The sequence below is a fragment of the Pleurodeles waltl genome, chromosome 3_1, assembly GCF_031143425.1.
Source record: "Pleurodeles waltl isolate 20211129_DDA chromosome 3_1, aPleWal1.hap1.20221129, whole genome shotgun sequence".
Lineage (NCBI taxonomy): Eukaryota > Metazoa > Chordata > Amphibia > Caudata > Salamandridae > Pleurodeles > Pleurodeles waltl.
This window is the reverse complement of record NC_090440.1, coordinates 646755005-646771919: the sequence shown is the minus strand read 5'-3', so window position 1 is coordinate 646771919 and position 16915 is coordinate 646755005. Positions and strand designations below refer to the sequence as shown.

At 43.9% G+C, this 16915-nt stretch overlaps 1 protein-coding gene across 1 annotated transcript in view; it reads left to right on the top strand.

Moving 5' to 3' along the window:
* The window catches only part of LOC138284410 (intestinal mucin-like protein), a 329644-nt gene extending 325669 nt beyond the window's left edge, over positions 1 to 3975 (top strand). The window contains exon 15 of the mRNA XM_069223147.1: positions 3139 to 3975. Coding sequence (XP_069079248.1) covers positions 3139 to 3304 — 166 coding nt within the window. The 3' untranslated portion in view covers positions 3305 to 3975. The remainder of the gene's footprint in view (positions 1 to 3138) is intronic.
* Positions 3976 to 16915: the final 12940 nt, after the last annotated feature.

Sequence of the window (16915 nt, the reverse complement as noted above, 5' to 3'; positions counted from 1 at the left end):
AAAGAGCGACACAACTCCGATCTGCGGCTGAAGAATCTACACACCGCCGGCTCTGCAGCTGAAAAACGGCACTTCCAGGAAATGCGACCGAAGAATCAACTCACGAAGCAGGAGAAATGACGTGCAGCATCACCGATGGAGCCTGGGAGATCACAACCGGCGCTGTGGGGTTTTCGGATCCTCATGCGGCTTGATTTCCGACTCAAGTACCGCTGTGCATGGAAAAACAACGCAAAGCCTGCCAGGACCCAAGAGTGCTGACCGGATCGACGCATCGCTCTCCTGCGGAGAGAAGAAACTACGCGCCCCGACCCGGAAAAAGGAGAAATGATGCACGGTCCCGCTCGTGAGTGCAATCAACACGTTGCAAGCCCTTTTTGATGCACACTCGCCCGTGCAGGGTTATTTTTGACGCGCCCAAGGTACCTTTTCACACTGACAGTGTTAGTGTGTGTTTAAAACTACTTAAAGACTCTTTTTGCATTTTTATTGATAACTTGACTTGTGTATTGTGGATTTTTGTCGTTTTGGTCTTGTTTTGTTTAGATAAGTATTTCATTTTTTATAAACCTGTGCTGTGTCATTTTGTAGTGTTTTCATTAAGTTACTGTGTGTGTTTGTACAAATACTTTACACCTAGCACTCTGAAGTTAAGCCTACTGCTCTGCCAAGCTACCAAGGGGGTAAGCAGGGGTTAGCTGAGTGTGATTCTCTTTTACCCTGACTAGAGTGAGGGTCCTTGTTTGAACAGGGGGTAACCTGACTGTCAACCAAAGACCCCTTTTCTAACAGCCATGTACAAGGATAGGCCATCAAAGGAGGCATTCTAGTCTTCATTAGTTGCATACACATTTATGAAGGCCAAATCTTTTCCATTCAGCCTCTGGGAGAAAATTGTATACCTCCCATCAGTGTCCACTGTCACCTGGATTTTCTATAATGGGACTCCAGTGTGCATCCATATTAGAACCCCCTTGCAGAGGCAGAGTACTGAATGAAATACACCTGACCCCTCCATTGCCTTTGGAACGCCAGGCCCTTCGCTCTTTTCAGGGGAGTTTCTTGCAGCATTACTATCAGTGCCCAGCTTTGTTTAACTTATGCCTGCACATTAGAACACTTTCGCATATTGTTAAAACCCCAGACATTCCACCTAACAACTTTGCATTTTCCCGTCATAGGTAGAAATTAAGCCAGTGGATACAATCAACCACTCGATGACCCACACCTCCCCCTACCCCACTATGCCATGTTTCACAATTTTATTATCCCAGAGCCTTGCCAAACTAAAACATGTAAAAGCTATAAACAAAAATCAACAACTTACCCCTCCCCTGACCGATGAGTCATTGCGCCCTGTCCAAACACAAGCAACTATTGAGCATTGTCCAAAGTAACTCTCCAATAACCTCTAGAGAAAGGTTGGGGAGTGCATGAGGCCACCTGATTTTCTCAGCTCTGCCCTTCCCTCCCGGGCCCCGCAAGCCTCTGTGTAGCTCCAAAATTTTATCTATGTGTTGTGGATGGGTTCATCTTGTTCAGATCAAGTCATCTGTTGTGCTGGGGTCACCGCAGGGGCATTCATGCCTCCAATGCGCTCTGCTGCAAGTCAACTGAAGCAGGTAGTTATGTGGTCACACGAGTCCCCCTGTCCATCTGGGTCTGGCGCACTGAAGAGTATTGTGGCTGCAGCGTGAACCACCAGGCCTCAGTAAGCGCTACCTACCCTCTCTCTGTTTCCTCCAAGACTGGCGTTTAGTTTGGGATTTGACCCAGGGGAGCCTGAGGAAACTGGCTGCAGTGCCTGCAACGTCACATCAAGATAATACAGTCAATTTTAATGTATACATGTATGATATCACAGCCATTACCAGGAGATGACAGATCTTGCTGTTACCTACAATGGAAATTAATGAAATACTGTTTATAATATGAAAATGTATAATCATGGGACCATCTTAGGCTGGGTCTCTTTTGTTAGGATGTGTCTCTTTAGGACTGAGGACTTTATTATAGTTTGTCGATGGTGTGAGTTATAGCTTATGGCAGTTATATTATGGCAGATGGAATACACACCACTATTTGCGAGTATCCTGTCCGCCAGACTGTAGATAAGATCCTAAGGGCCAGATTTACATGGCCCTAGTTCCTCCTTGCGCCACAGTAGCGTAATTTTTTTCATGATAATGTGGCTCAAGGAGGCACTTTTCACCATGCCATATTAAAGTGGTGCGATGCACGCATTGTGCCACTTTGCCACCCCTTGCACCACATTATGCCTGCACCAGGCATAATGAGCCATATTTATGAAGGCCCTAGGACCACATGTACCACATTAGCGTCATTCTTTTGACAAAAACACTGCACCATATTTACAAAGTGGTGCAGTACATGCGCCACTTTGTAAACCCTTGTGCCACATTATGCCGGCGCACACGTTCTGGTGTTAGGTGGTGATAAGGGTGCGCAGAAACAAGTGGGGCATCCGTTCTGATGCGCCACTTTTTCATAAATATGCGCAAATGTATGCAGAGGGGTTGTTCCGGCATTAGAAGGCCCGCAAAAATGGTGGAGTGAAATCTACAAGATTTCACTGATCCATTTTTGGCGTCTTTTTTAACGCCTGCTCAAAGCAGGCATTAAAGTGTTGCACACATTGTAATCAGTGGTCCTTCTTGCACGTTACTGCACTAGTCTCAAGCAAAGCTCCACAATAGCACCCACAATTTTGATGCTATTGCCCTAACATGCGCCATGGTGTGCTGCATTGTAAATACGGTGCAACCATGGTGTTGTTGGGTGACGGTAGGAGCACGCAAGAAAAGTGGCAAATCGGGACCAATGCGCTACTTTCTTGAAAATCTGTCCCTCAGGCTGTTCTATAAGAACAAATGTTCAACTACCACACATTTGACCGAGAACTTAGAATTCGAGTGATTACCCTCTGATCTGACTGCCTAGCCTAACCCAGGGGTCCATTAAAAATGTAAACTCTTCATTCACAGCTGAAAGCCTGTTCTAATTCTGTGAAAAGTAATTTCGTTTAGAATAGGAGGAAATACAGTATCTTGCCTGGCTAAGAAATTCTTTCCGTCGCATTTTTTCATTACCAGTACTTCTTTTTGTGTTCCTCTGCAGATATTCAATTGATGGAAAGATAATCTACCGCAGCTGTGCCTGCTGTAAAGAGATGACGATGACTAAGAAATCAACAATACTGTCCTGTCGGAATGGAAAGCAAATAAAATATGAATATCCCACAATTGCCTCTTGCGGATGCATACATGCTGACTGCGTCAAGTAATCATTTTGAGGTGTGCTGCAAAGTAGTGAAGGGATCAGTGATCGGATTAACGCGATGCTAAAAACTGTATTGACTGGCTGATGCCCAGTACATTATTCACAGTAGCGTCTGTATGAATATTTGCTTCCAAATTTAAAAAATCCGCTGTCTTTGGAGCCGCACAACAACGTGTCAAAAAAGCCCAAACGAAGTTGACAAGTTTGCAGTTTTCTACTCCAGCGGTGACATTAGTCTAAAATAAATTATGTCCATTTTTCTCTAAAATGGGGCCTTCTCATTTGAATTGCAGATTAGTCTTCTAAACTGCAAATTTAAAGCTGTGGATCTGCCGGCTTGCATATTAAATCCCCTTCTCTCATCTTTGATCTGCACCCCGTCTTGTATGTCAGGCTGAAAACAAGTTCAGCAGCCGCCAGTAAAGTTGCCCGGAGAGAAGGTGCCTTTGCATGGCCTGCTGACCTCTCCCAATGAATGAAACTCGGGATTTTTTCAGTTCAGTTTTTTTGGGTGAGATGTTGGATCAGAATACTTGTTTGTCATATGGGTCATCAAAATTACGAACTCTGTGATACGGATACCATGGTGGGAAAGGGAATGTATGCTTGCTATCTTTTATATGATTCTTCTTGTTATGGAAATCTCTGGTGATTAATAAACTTTGATATTGAGAACGTGTTATTTTTATCAAGTTCATTTCACAAATGTTAACAGTTTGTCCGAATTAACAGAGTACTTCATAAATGCCTTCAGGAGGAAATCAGACCAGGAAGATACTATGGGCTAAATATTTAACTAAGACCTTATCCTCTGGTTTTAATATTAATAATAAAACAATGACCTTTTTGTATTAGGCTTCCAGAAGCCAATAACGGCATCGTGAATATAAAAACCATGTTTCAGCCCAGAATTGAGATTTGGGATGATACAATTTGGTTGCCTGCATGCACGCATGACTGTAGCCATGAAATCCTTCTGAGGGGCCATTTTCTCATCGGTTTGCCCGTCGAGGTCAAACACCTACAACTACGGCTGAAAGTAAGTTCAGACATGTACTTTTCAGGTTTACCAAACACGAGCAGAGATCCCAATAAATCCAGATGGATAGGCACTCACCGCTCGGTATATGTGTACGTTTGTGTCTACGGACGCACAGAGTCCAATAAGATGTTAATGCACAAACGCAAACCTGGTGGGCAATCTGAAAGTCAAATAACCTACTTAAGAATGCACCTTGGCCATACCCGCACACCCAACAAAGATATTCAACGCATGTTATCATTAGAATATACAAACCAAGCGAATGTTCTCACGTTTCCTACACCAAGCTCCGGGTTGTAATGGATTGAAATCAAGGCTAAAGGTACCGAAACAGGCTTGTGGTGAAAGACAATACCAATGGCAGAATGCACGCCTTTAATAAATGCACATAACATTGTAAGCAAATGCGGCATCAACATCTGTTTCAGGCTGATTGAAGTCTGGGTCACAACGCTTCCGATATTTGGCCTGTTACACAAAAAAATATGTTTCACAAGAGAATTCCCGCGTGATCTTTCCATTTCGATGTTTTATTTTTTGTGGTGTATTACTCTCTAAAAATGATTTTACAATCCTGAAGAACAGCCTGCCTTTACTTATTTTCAATTAACAATTGTTGTCATCTGCTTGAACAGTTACCCATATTACTCGCATCAAGAGTAACCAGATGTTGCTGTTAGGCTGTTGGCGCAGGCTTCGGCAGGAAGCAGTGGTAATAGCTAGGCCTAGTATTCAGACACATTATCAAATGCTGGTTAATGCTGAATTGATCGCCATAATGAATTTGGCTTCTGCGGTGCACCCCGCAATCCTAAATCATGTTAACTAAATCCCACTTCATGCATAAAAACCCACTCCCGTTACATGCTACAAAAGCTGTACCAGCCATGAGGTGTCCTCTATCAAAAGGTAATGTGTTGTTTTTCTGATATTTGAAGTCTTCTAAAGCAGACAATCAGATGCCTTAATGACATCACAGGAAGTGACATCATATGTCATTAACCCTGATTTTTTTCCAGGAAGGCATATCACGACTGCATGATTAGTATAACAGAATAACACAAATGTCTATTTTTGATACCACCTACTTTATGGTGCTGACTTGTTCTTTGAAAGTTATGTGGCATAATACTTGCCCTAACGTATACCAAGCAATCAAAGCAAGTAAGCCAGACCTATTTGAGAAAGGTTTCCCACGCTGAAAAAAATATGAAAAGAATGGTTGAATTTGTGGATTTTAACAGGAATGCTGTAAGCGGTGACCGGGCTCTCATTAAATATTCAAATACTTTCATGGTATGCCAAGCCAATGAAACCTGACGTTTTCCAGGGGTTGACCCATTGTGTTCAAAATATGGTGGAGGTACCTCAATATGTCAAAAATTGCCTTCATTGTGCCTGGGCTAGCATTTTGTTATAGATAGCCTCATATTCCATGGGTACCCCCTTATTTAAACAATGGTATAAAATATACCAGTGCCAGAATTGTAATTCATGCTGTCCATATACCATAGATGAATCATTTGTCAACAATTACTTCAGTTGGTCAGAACCAGCATTTTGTCATGGTTGACACCCTCCCATATGCCAGGTTGTCCACCTTTATGCCAAGAATGTATTTTATTGTTGTAGTACCAGCATTCCACCACTGGTGTCCCTATGCCAAGAATTTCCCAAAGTTTTCCAGATTTTTTTAATGAGTGCCTTATATGCCATGAATTATCTCTAGTATGCCAGTATTAGTAATTTACCATTCCCCTCATTATTGCCAGTATTTCGGCACAGGTGCCTGTCACAATAAGAAATGCTACAAGTATGCCAGGACTAGTATTTTGCCCTGGGTGTCTCTATAAGACATTAATTACCTTCAGTATGTGATGGCCATCAACAAACTCGCAAGCATCACATCACATTTCTGCTCACATTCACTCACACTTATTCTGTCACTCACACTCACTTATTCATTCTCACTCACACTCTCTAAGATTCCATTACACTCATTCCGATTTATTCTCACTCAATTGCATTCACTGTTCACTTTTAATCTCACTCATTCAGGTTTATTGACACTCAGGCCCAGGTTAACTAAAGCTTTATTCGTCAATGCAACTGTAGCACAAAGTGTTCGGGGGGATATACTATTCAACACAAATCAGCTCTGCGCTGCTTTGCGTTATTTCATATCAAGGGTGCGTTCCATGAGATGAGTTTTGATGCAAATCCCTATAAACATACATTGGCAGAAAGGAATTTGCACGAAAATTCTGCTGCTCTTCGGGGCAGGTGTAATGAGGAGAAATGTTTTCCGTTCACTTTTTTTTCCAATTTTGCATGTTTGCTGAATTTTGCAACATACACTCAAATTGGGAAAAGCCTTAAAGCATAGTTTTTGTACCATAAGGGACACCTTCAGTGTAAAACCTGTGCAGCTTAATTACAATTCAAAATGCCCACTTGCAATTCTCAATGTCATCCACATTCCCACATGATTAGACACAAAAATGATTGGAACGCTTACTCAGTCACATAGATCAGAATAGCATCACCTGTAGCAGTGCAGGCAATCAAAGGGCCTGATTCATATATTGGCAGAGCGGGTATACAGCGCCAGAGTTCCCTCCTTGCCAAAATAGTGGTCCACCCACCAAATTTAATTGTAGGTGGATCTTAAATTTGGATATAATGGAGACTACTCTATCTCCACCTTGGCCATACTTCTTGGACTGCCAGGCCGAGTGAGGCCTGTCGGATAAATGTTTGCATGTCTACCTTCCCAATTTAGATAGGCGGACATTTAGTCATTTTTTTACTGATTTCTGATTGTAAGGAACAGTAAAAACATGTTAATGCTTCCCCAGCCATGGAGGCGAGATCATTATATTTTTTCTTTACAGAACGAAAATCCCGTTTTGGAGTATCTTTTTTTGTAAAGAAAAACATACTATTTTTTACAATGCTATGTTTTGATCAGCTTCGTAGCACAGAGTAACATTCACTGCCAGGAACTGCTGTGACATTGGTTCCTGGCAATGTTTTTAAAAAAGACCGCCTGCTTGGCGGTCACTTATGAATGAGCCGTGATATAAATCTGACCCATAATCTTGGGACAGGCACAGCAGAGGCAGCCGCAGTACTAGCTTTCCTCACGGCACAATGCAGATAAAGAATCGGCAGTGGCAGTGCATATCTTCATAGTGGGGCCTGGGGTGGCACACACCTATTGAGGCCAGTCTAGTCTTCTCCCCATAGTAGAAAATACTCCATGACACTTATGTGTGAGAAAGAACACCTCTTGATCACACACACAGATACACACACAGACAAACACATAACAACAGCAACAACATGTGATGCATATGCATAGTTGCATTTTGGAATAAGGCTAGAGTAGTATTCAAACACTGCTTAATGCTGTCATTGTTATGATGCTCAACATAATTTCAGTCAGAGGTGTTGATCGGATGCAGCTTGCCTTGGACCAACGTGCGAGAATATCAGTTTCCACTTGCTAGTGTCAGAGTACCCAATGTTAGGAAGTCATTTCCATTCAGTATCACAAAGCCTATGTGAAGCACATTTTCCTATTCCAGGCAATTTGACACCAAGGAGCCTCTCATCAATCCCTGCAAAAATGCCACCTGTGGGATGGTGCAAATGTATTTTGGAAATATCCTAATACTTCAGGATCTGCTAAGCAATTGTGAGCCTTCACAACATAAATTGCAGCTTGACATAGCCTGTCAATTTTAGGCCTAGGTGACAAACTCTGCTCTGGTGGCGAAGTTGGTGGAGGTTTGGCCACTCACGGAGTTCCAGCCAAGTTCCACTGACCACTGCTTGGCAGAGTATTTTCTTGTGTCTGGCTTGACAATGGTGAGTTGGTAAGTGTGACTGAAATGGCATCCCTTAACATGATTTTCAGGTGCTAAGAGTGCACCTGGTGCAATTTTCCTAATGTGGGCAGTTACTGGCGGTTGCAACTGTTCATGTTGGGAAAGCTGCAGCTCGAGAAGAAAATCTAGTTGAGGGGCAACAAAACCAACTCAAGAGTCAGCACCCTCTGGTGTGCTGCATGGCACCATTGATGTTGATTTCTCAGCGTGGAATGAGCCGATTTCTGCTCGCTCATGGAACTTCGAGGAATCTCTCCGAGTTTTTATGTAACTCCCCTTCATCCTTCAACTTCCTACTAGTTTAACATTCTGTACTTTCCTGGTACATTATCAGTCACAATACCACTACGTTTATATTTGGAAGCTTCAGGGTGGGGGGGGATGTATATAGGTACACAATGGGTGGAAAAAGAAACATATACACAGATCTCACAGTAGCCTATTTCCTCTGCCCTGTCCTACCCTCAGCAAAAGAAGGGATGGATTCAGGGACTTGCAGTTTTACTACATGCAGTATGTACAATGCTGTTCTCTTAAAAATAATAACATAGAACAAGCTGAAAACGACCCTCATGGAATGCAGCAGCATGGAATTAATTTATCTGCATTGCACATACTGTACGCTGACTTGCCTCTATCTGCTGGCATTTTAGGCAAATATGGGAACTGGGGCATAGTCGATGAAAGCTATGTGTCCAAGATCACACAGACTACACATGTCAGGGTATAAACCATTATCCTTATTTTAAACCTACAACTTTGCCATCAGCCAAATTTGCTGTTGAAAATGTACATCTTGCACAAACGTACAAGTTAGCACAACTGCCCAAACGATTGCTTTCATAAATATTGTTTGCGTTACTTTACTCTTCATCTAAGGAATCCTGTCTACTTACAGATAACAAGCACTCCCAGCACTACTGTATGAATATACCTCTGCAGAACATTACTTTAACTTTTGTATAAACAAATACTGATTGTATAAAGACAACTTCTCACTGCAATATTGACAACACAGAACATATAATGAAAGTGCTTGGATTACTTACCGTTAAACACGAGACAAACTTAGAGCAATATTGGATCTTCTGAAAATCGATATATGACTGGCTTCAACGAATGGTAAATGGAGGACACCTCTAATGGGGTAGACAAGAGAATGCTCCGCCATGCGATCAGTTTGAAACGAGTTGAATTCAAACATCTGAAATAAGTAATAATAACGCTTTTTATCCCTCATTGAAACGGAGGTCTGAAGTATGTATCTTCGTGTTGGACCCTTTAGTCAGTCTTGTATTTTAATCAACAGAATTTTGTCCAATTTGGAACGACCTATTGGCATAAGAGGCAGGAATATTTTATTGTGTTACACAAGGCATTGCACAATTTGACACTTCTAGTGTTTCCAGGTGCCTGTTTCTGTCGCACAGGGCACTAAGCCTCCAGCCGGCTATTCCACAGGCTGAGGTAATGGTGAAATGAAGGGTGGTGGCAATGCCAGTCTCTGAAGAGCAGGCAAAATGCCAGTCTCTTAAGTTCAGGCAAACCTTGATTGAGGAGAGCACAGTCACTAAAAGAAGACTCCATGAGCTGTGGTTTTCAAGATGGCATCAGATCACATTGAGTTCGGGCACCCCTGTTAAGAGGGGCAGGTTGTTAAAGTGCATGGCAGCATCCCTGCAAAAGGCATCTGGTGCAAGCTAAAGGCCCTTTGATTGCAGTTAGCAGGCACTGGTGTACCCACGGTAGATGACAATATCTAGGGTCAAACTGACTTTAGCAGCAGAGAAGGGATTTGGTGGGGAAATGCTCCTACAGAGGTGCAGTATATTCCACTTGTCCTTTGGGAAGCATATTAAGAGCTAATTATGAGCTAGCAGTGTGCTTTATTATGGTGAAAACACAACAAAATTTAAAAACATGAATATGTTCAGTCGGATAACAAAAAGTAAGGTAGGAGAGAAGCAGCTAATGGCAGTGAGGGTACTTTAGGCGCTGATGACCTTTCAGGTGTGAAAAGAACTCTTGATCATTGGGACTCGATTTTCCCTCTGGAACCCTGACATTTAAGGGTGGGTCAGCAACTAAAGCCTACATATTTTCAGAGGTGCGGCCACCCAATTCTCTCCTAGAGAGCATTAAGACTGAAGATAGCGAGACACCAATGGGATAGTTACTAAACCACTTGTGGGAGTTTGCACTTTCAGTTCCAGTCTGGTTCTTGAGTGGAAATGTGTGATTTATGTCTTTCTCCATTCGATTCCTCTGTTCCCATTGGCCTCTCAGTTTTCTCTGAGTCCCTGTTACATGTTCCTTACTACCCTGTGTTTCTCTTTCCTTCCCATTGTTATTTCCTGCAGTAGCTCTATCCAGAGTTTACAGAGTCTGGAATCTTTCTAAAATTAAATGTATAGAAGGCAGTTTATCCCATCCTGTGCTGGATTGCAAATGTCTTATTTTGACAGTGGACCATTCTGTACGAAGTTTCAGCGTTGTTGATACCTATTGTTTGATACATATTGATACTTTGTTTCAATAAAACATTATTTAAATACAAAAGTTGGAATTTGTATTGAGGCCAAGAAGGTGGGCACATAACTGGCTGCAAGATTGGAATGCATGTATGTTGCATGTCAAAGGTTCCGATCTTGACAGGCTCAGCTCATCTTGTCATTCCTTGTAGGCAGCTACAACTAGAACCTCTGTCTAATGCTCTTCGCTGCTCTAACATTGTGAAATTTAAAATCCAGAGCCATGAGCCTCGAGGCTTTGAGGTTAATTGGTTGTACGTGCAAAAGCAAGAAAATGTTAAATGTTTTGAAAGCCATCATTTAAAGAAGAGTTATGGAATCAGAGTAGCTCAATAGCCACCCACGGGTACTGTATTGCACAGCGATTTATATAGCGCTTTCCATTCACGTTGTGAGACCAAAAGCCCTGTGCTGGGTGGCGTGTTTGCATTTCTTATAAAGGGCTTCCTACGTCTTGCAAAGTAAGTTGGCCTGTGTGTTAGTTTGACAACTGACATCAGGTGTAAGTGGTTTTCCTATCACAGCTGAACCTGTTTCACATTCTGAGAATATGAAATGATTGGGAAGTGACTAGAACGATCCTAAGTAGCTACTAAAAGTTACATACATCTTTTTGCAGGGGGTGCATAACTCACTGGTTTATCATGGGTGGGACTTGTGACCTGCCGGTAACATTAGGATCTGTGCAACAAAAGAATTAACCCACCAAACTGCAGATGTGCTCTAACATTACACAATGCGTTGCAGTAGGCCTATTTTTTCAAACACGTCTTTTTATTAAGGTTTCTGAACAGCATTACAGCATGGCAGTAGAAGAACATACAATGCATACAGAGGCAGTCAATCAATCAGGAATTTGTAACGCGCTACTCACCCGTTAGGGTCTCAAGGCGCTGATGTAGGGGGTGGGGGAGGAAGATGGGTAGGTATTGCTACTGCTGGAACAGCTAGGTCTTGAGAAGTTGCCTGAAGATGAGGAGATCTTTGGTCTAGCGCAGATGGGATGAGTTTTCCACATTTTGGCAGCGAGGTGCAAGAATGATCTACCGCTGGTTGTAGTTCTGTGGACGCTTGGGACGGTTGCGAGGGTGAGGTCAGCGGAGCAGAGATGCCGGGTCGGGGTGTAGAAGGAGAGCCGTCTGTTGAGGTATTCCGGTCCGGTGTTGTGCAGTGCTTTGCGAGCGTGGGTGAGGAGTTTGAAGGTGATTCTCTTGCTGACTAGGAGCCAGTGCAGGTTTCTCAGGTGGTCTGTGATGTGGCAGTGGCAGGGGATGCCCAGTATGAGGTGTGCGGAGGCGTTCTGGATGCATTGCAGCCTCTTCTGGAGTTTGGCCATGGTTCCTGTGTAGAGGGCATTGCCGTAGTCGGGTTTGCTGCTTACGAGGGCTTGGGTGACTGTTCCTCTGGCTTCGGTGGGTATCCATTTGTAGATCCTTCAGAGTATACAGAGGGTGTTGAAGTAGGAGGAGGAGATGGCGTTGACTTACTGGGTCATGGATAATGAGGAGTCCAAGATGAATCCTAGGTTGCGTGCGTGGTCGGTGGGAGTCAGAGCGGCTCCGAGAGTGGCAGGCCACCAGGAGTCATCCCATGCAGAGGGGGTGGAGCAGAAGATGAGGACTTCCGTCTTGTCGGAATTGAGTTTGAGGCAGCTGCTCTTCATCAGTGGTCATACATAGCACAAAGGAAGAACATAAGGGATTCAATCCCTCCAGGTAAGTGGGGTTTCCGCAGTACTGGGCCAAGGGGACACAAAAAGAGGCCATGAGGAGAGGGAGGGCAGAAATGACACAGCATAGGAGGGGACATTATGGCATGCATGGGGGAGCAAGATCTTCGTCTGTGAGCTCTGAGGCGATCACATGGGAACGGGGATGCTTTATGAGGGGCAAGCAGCAGTCCTCGAGCAGACAAGGTGCCAGGCTCTGAGGAAGACCCGGACTGCAGCTAGATTAATTTAGAGAGCAAGGCATCTGAACTAGCGGCCAGCAGGTGCCTTCAGGCCAGAGCATCTTCCCCATGTAATATCACAGCCTCAGCTTTCACCTATCGAGTAAACAGCACCATCCACTGAGCTGAGGTCAGAGGGATGGGGGACGTACAACAGATTGTTATAGTATTCTTAGCCACTATGACAACCAGATCTGTAGCAACCCTATGATTGCGTAGTCTAGGATCAATGCCAAAGGCATCTACCTACCAGGTGGGGAGATCAGGGATACCTGTGAGGTGTTCCAGTTGTGTAAGGGCAGAGGGCCTCTATGTGTTTGAATGTGTGCAGTCCCATAAGATATGTTTCAGGCCAGCTGCCTGGGCGTCACATCTAGGGCAGGAGACGGAGGCACTAGGCGAGTTTTGTGCTATCTGTTTAGGGGAGAGGTATGCGTAGTAAAAGATGTAAAACTGAATACGTTTGAGGTTAGTGTTGCAAGACACCCTACGCGTGTATGCAAGTGCCGTTTCCCATTCCCCATCCGGAAGTGAAAACACAAAAAATGGAGCACTCTGGCTCACAATCCAGCATGAAGTCAGCCGCAATGCATCATGGTAAATGCAGTGCATGTTTGTTTTATAGCCTTAAAGTAATCTGTAGTTTTTCACATTAGTGGGAGCAGCAAATGCTATTAATCTATGGACATGTGTTTCTGAGTTTAGCCCTTCATCAGCAGAGAGAAGCTTTGTATGTAGGGTTGCTGGAAAAGCTTCAGACCAAAAGTCGTCAGCTCCTCGGTTCAAGGGAGCCTTCCTACACAGCAAAAAACACAAAAAAGGGAGCACACTGTCTCACACTCCAGTGTAAAGTCAGTCCCAATGCATCATGGTAAATGCAGTGCAAGTTTGTTTTATGTCCTTAAGGTAATCTGTAGTTTTTCACAGTAGTTGGTGCAGCAATTGCTGTGTATCCCTGGACACGTGTTTCTGGGTATAGCCCTTCATCAGCAGAGAGCAGCTTGGTCTGTGGGAAATGCTGCCAAAAGTCCTCTCAGATTTATGTACCACTCACTGGCGCACATCTGCTTCAAACCCAAGCTCGTCAGCTTGTAGGCTCAAGGGAGCCTTCTTACACAGAAAAAACACAAAAAGGGAGCACACTGCCTCAAACACCAGTATGAAGTCAGCCCCAATGCATCATGGGAAATGCAGTACAATTTTGTTTGATATCTTTAAAGTAATATGTAGTTTTTCACTTTAGTGGGTGCAGCAAGTAGTGTGAATCCCTGGACACGTGTTTCTAGGGTTAGCCCTTCATCAGTAGAGAACAGCTTAGTTTGTGGGGTTGCTGGAAAGGCTGCTAAAGTCATCTCAGATTTATGTGCCACCCACTGTTCCGCAGGTGCTTCAAACCAAAGCTCGTGAGCTTGTTGGCTCAAGAAAGCCTTCTTACACAGAAAAAAACACATTAAGGGAGCACACTGCCTCACACTCCAGCATGAAGTCAGCCCCGTGCATCATGGTCAATGCAGTACAAGTTTGGTTTACATCCTTAAAGTAATCTGTAGTTTTTCACCTCAGTGGGTGCAGAAAGTGCTGTCTATCTCTGGACACATGTTTCTGGGTTTGGCCCTTCATCAGCAGAGAGCAGCTTAGTCTGTGGGGTTGCTGCAAATGCTGCCTAAGTCATCTCACATTTAAGTACCACTCACTGGCGCGCAGGTGCTTCAACCCAAAACTCGTAGTCTCAGGGAAGCCTTCTTACAAAGAAAAAAGTGCAAAAAAGGGAGCACACTGCCTCACACTCCAGCATAAAGTCAGCCCCAATGCATCATGGTCAATGCAGTACAAGTTTGGTTTATATCCTTAATTTAATCTGTAGATTTTCACCTTAGTGGGTGCAGCAAGTGCTGTGTATCTGTGGACACGTGTTTCTGGGTTTAGCCCTTCATCAGCAGAGATAAACTCCATCTGTGGGGTTGCTGGAAATGGTGCCAAAAGTCCTCTCATATTTATGTACCACTCTCTGGTGAGCTGGTGCTTCATACCAAAGCTTGTCAGCTCGTTGGCTCAAGGCAGCCTTCTAACACAGAAAAAAAAAATGAGAGCACTCTGCCTCACACTCCAGCATAAGTCAGCCCAAATGCATCATGGTAAATGCATTGCAAGTTTGGTTTACATCTATAAAGTTATTTGTAGTTTTTCACCTTAGTGGGTACAGCAAGTGTGTTGAATATCTGGACACGTCTTTCTGGGTTTAGCCCTTCATCAGCAGAGAACAGCTTATTCTGTAGGGTTGCTGAAAATGCTGCCAAAAGTCCTCTCATATTTATGTACCACTCGCTGGAGCGCAGGTGCTTCAAACCAGAGCTGGTCAGCTCGTAGGCTAAATGGAGCCTTCTTACACAGAAAAAAACACAAAAATGGGAGCACACTGCCTCACACTCCAGCATAAACTCAGCCACAGTGCATCATCGTCAATGCAGTACAAGTTTCTTTTATATCCTTAAAGTAATCTGTAGTTTTTCACCTTAGTGGGTGCAGCAACTGCTATGTATCTCTGGACACGTGTTTCCGGGTTTAGCCCTTCATCAGCACAGAGAAGCTTTGTCTGTAGGGTTGCTTGAAATGCTGCCAAAAATCCTCTCAGATTTATGTACCACTGTCTGGAGAGCAGGTGCTTCATACCAAAGCTCGTCGGCTCGTAGGCTCAAGGGAGACTTCTAACACAGAAAAAAGCACAAAAAAGAGAGCACACTGCCTCACACTCCAGCATAAGTCAGCCCCCATGCATCATGGTAAATGCAGTACAAGTTTGGTTTATATCTATAAAGTTATTTGTACTTTTTCACCTTTGTGGGTACAGCAAGTGCGTTGAATATCTGGACACGTCTTCCTGGGTTTAGCCCTTCATCAGCAGAGAACAGCTTAATCCGTGGGGTTGCTGAAAATGCTGCCAAAAGTCCTCTCAGATTTTGGTACCACTCACTGGAGCGCAGGTGCTTCAAAACAGAGCTCGTCAGCTTGTAGGCTAAATGGAGACTTCTTACACAGAAAAAAACACAAAAAAGGGAGCACACTGCCTCACACTCCAGCATAAACTCAGCCACAGTGCATCATCGTAAATGCAGTACAAGTTTCTTTTATATCCTTAAAGTAATTGTAGTTTTTCACCTTAGTGGGTGCAGCAACTTCTGTGAATTTCAGGGCACCTGTTTCCGGGTTTAGCCCTTCATCAGCAGAGAGCATGCTGGAAATGCTGCCAAAAGTCCTCTCAGATTTATTTACCGCACACTGGCGCGCAGGTGCTTGAAACCAAAGCTCGTCAGCTCGTAGGCTCAAGGAAGCCTCCTTACACCGAAAAAACACAAAAAAGAGAGCACACTGTCTCACAATCAAGCACGAAGTCAGCCCCAATGCATCATGGTAAATGCAGTACAAGTTTGGTTAATATCCTTAAGGTAATCTGTGTTTTTTCACCTTAGTGGTTGCAGCAAGTGCTGTGTATCTCTAGACACATGTTTCTGGGCTTAGCCCTTTATCACCATAGAACAGCTTAGTCTGTGGGGTTGCTAAAAATGTTGCCAAAAGTCCTCTCAGATTTATGTACCACTCATTGGCACGCAGGTGCTTCAAACCAAAGCTCGTCAGCTCGTAGGCTCAAGGAAGCCTCCTTACACAGAAAAAAACCCACTAAAAAGAGAGCACAGTGCCTCACAGTCCGGCATGGAGTCATTCCCAATGCATCATGGTAAATACAGTACAAGTTTCTTTTATATCCTTAAAGTAATATGTAGTTTTTCACCTTAGTGGGTGCAGCAAGTGCTGTGAATCCCTGGACACGTGTATCTGGGGTTAGCCCTTCATCAGCAGAGAACAGCTTAGTTTGTGGGGTTGCTGGAAAGGCTGCCAAATTCCTCTCAGATTTTTGTGCCACCCACTGCTGCGCAGGTGCTTCAAACCAAAGCTCGTGAGCTCATTGGCTCAAGAAAGCCTTCTTACACAGAAAAAAACACATAAAGGAAGCACACTGCCTCACACTCCAGCATCAAGTCAACCCCCGTGCATCATGGTCAATGCAGTACAAGTTTGGTTTATATCCTTAAAGTAATCTGTAGTTTTTCACCTCAGTGGGTGCAGAAAGTGCTGTGTATCTCTGGACACATGTTTCTGGGTTTGGCCCTTCATCAGCAGAGAGCAGCTTAGTCTGTGGGGTT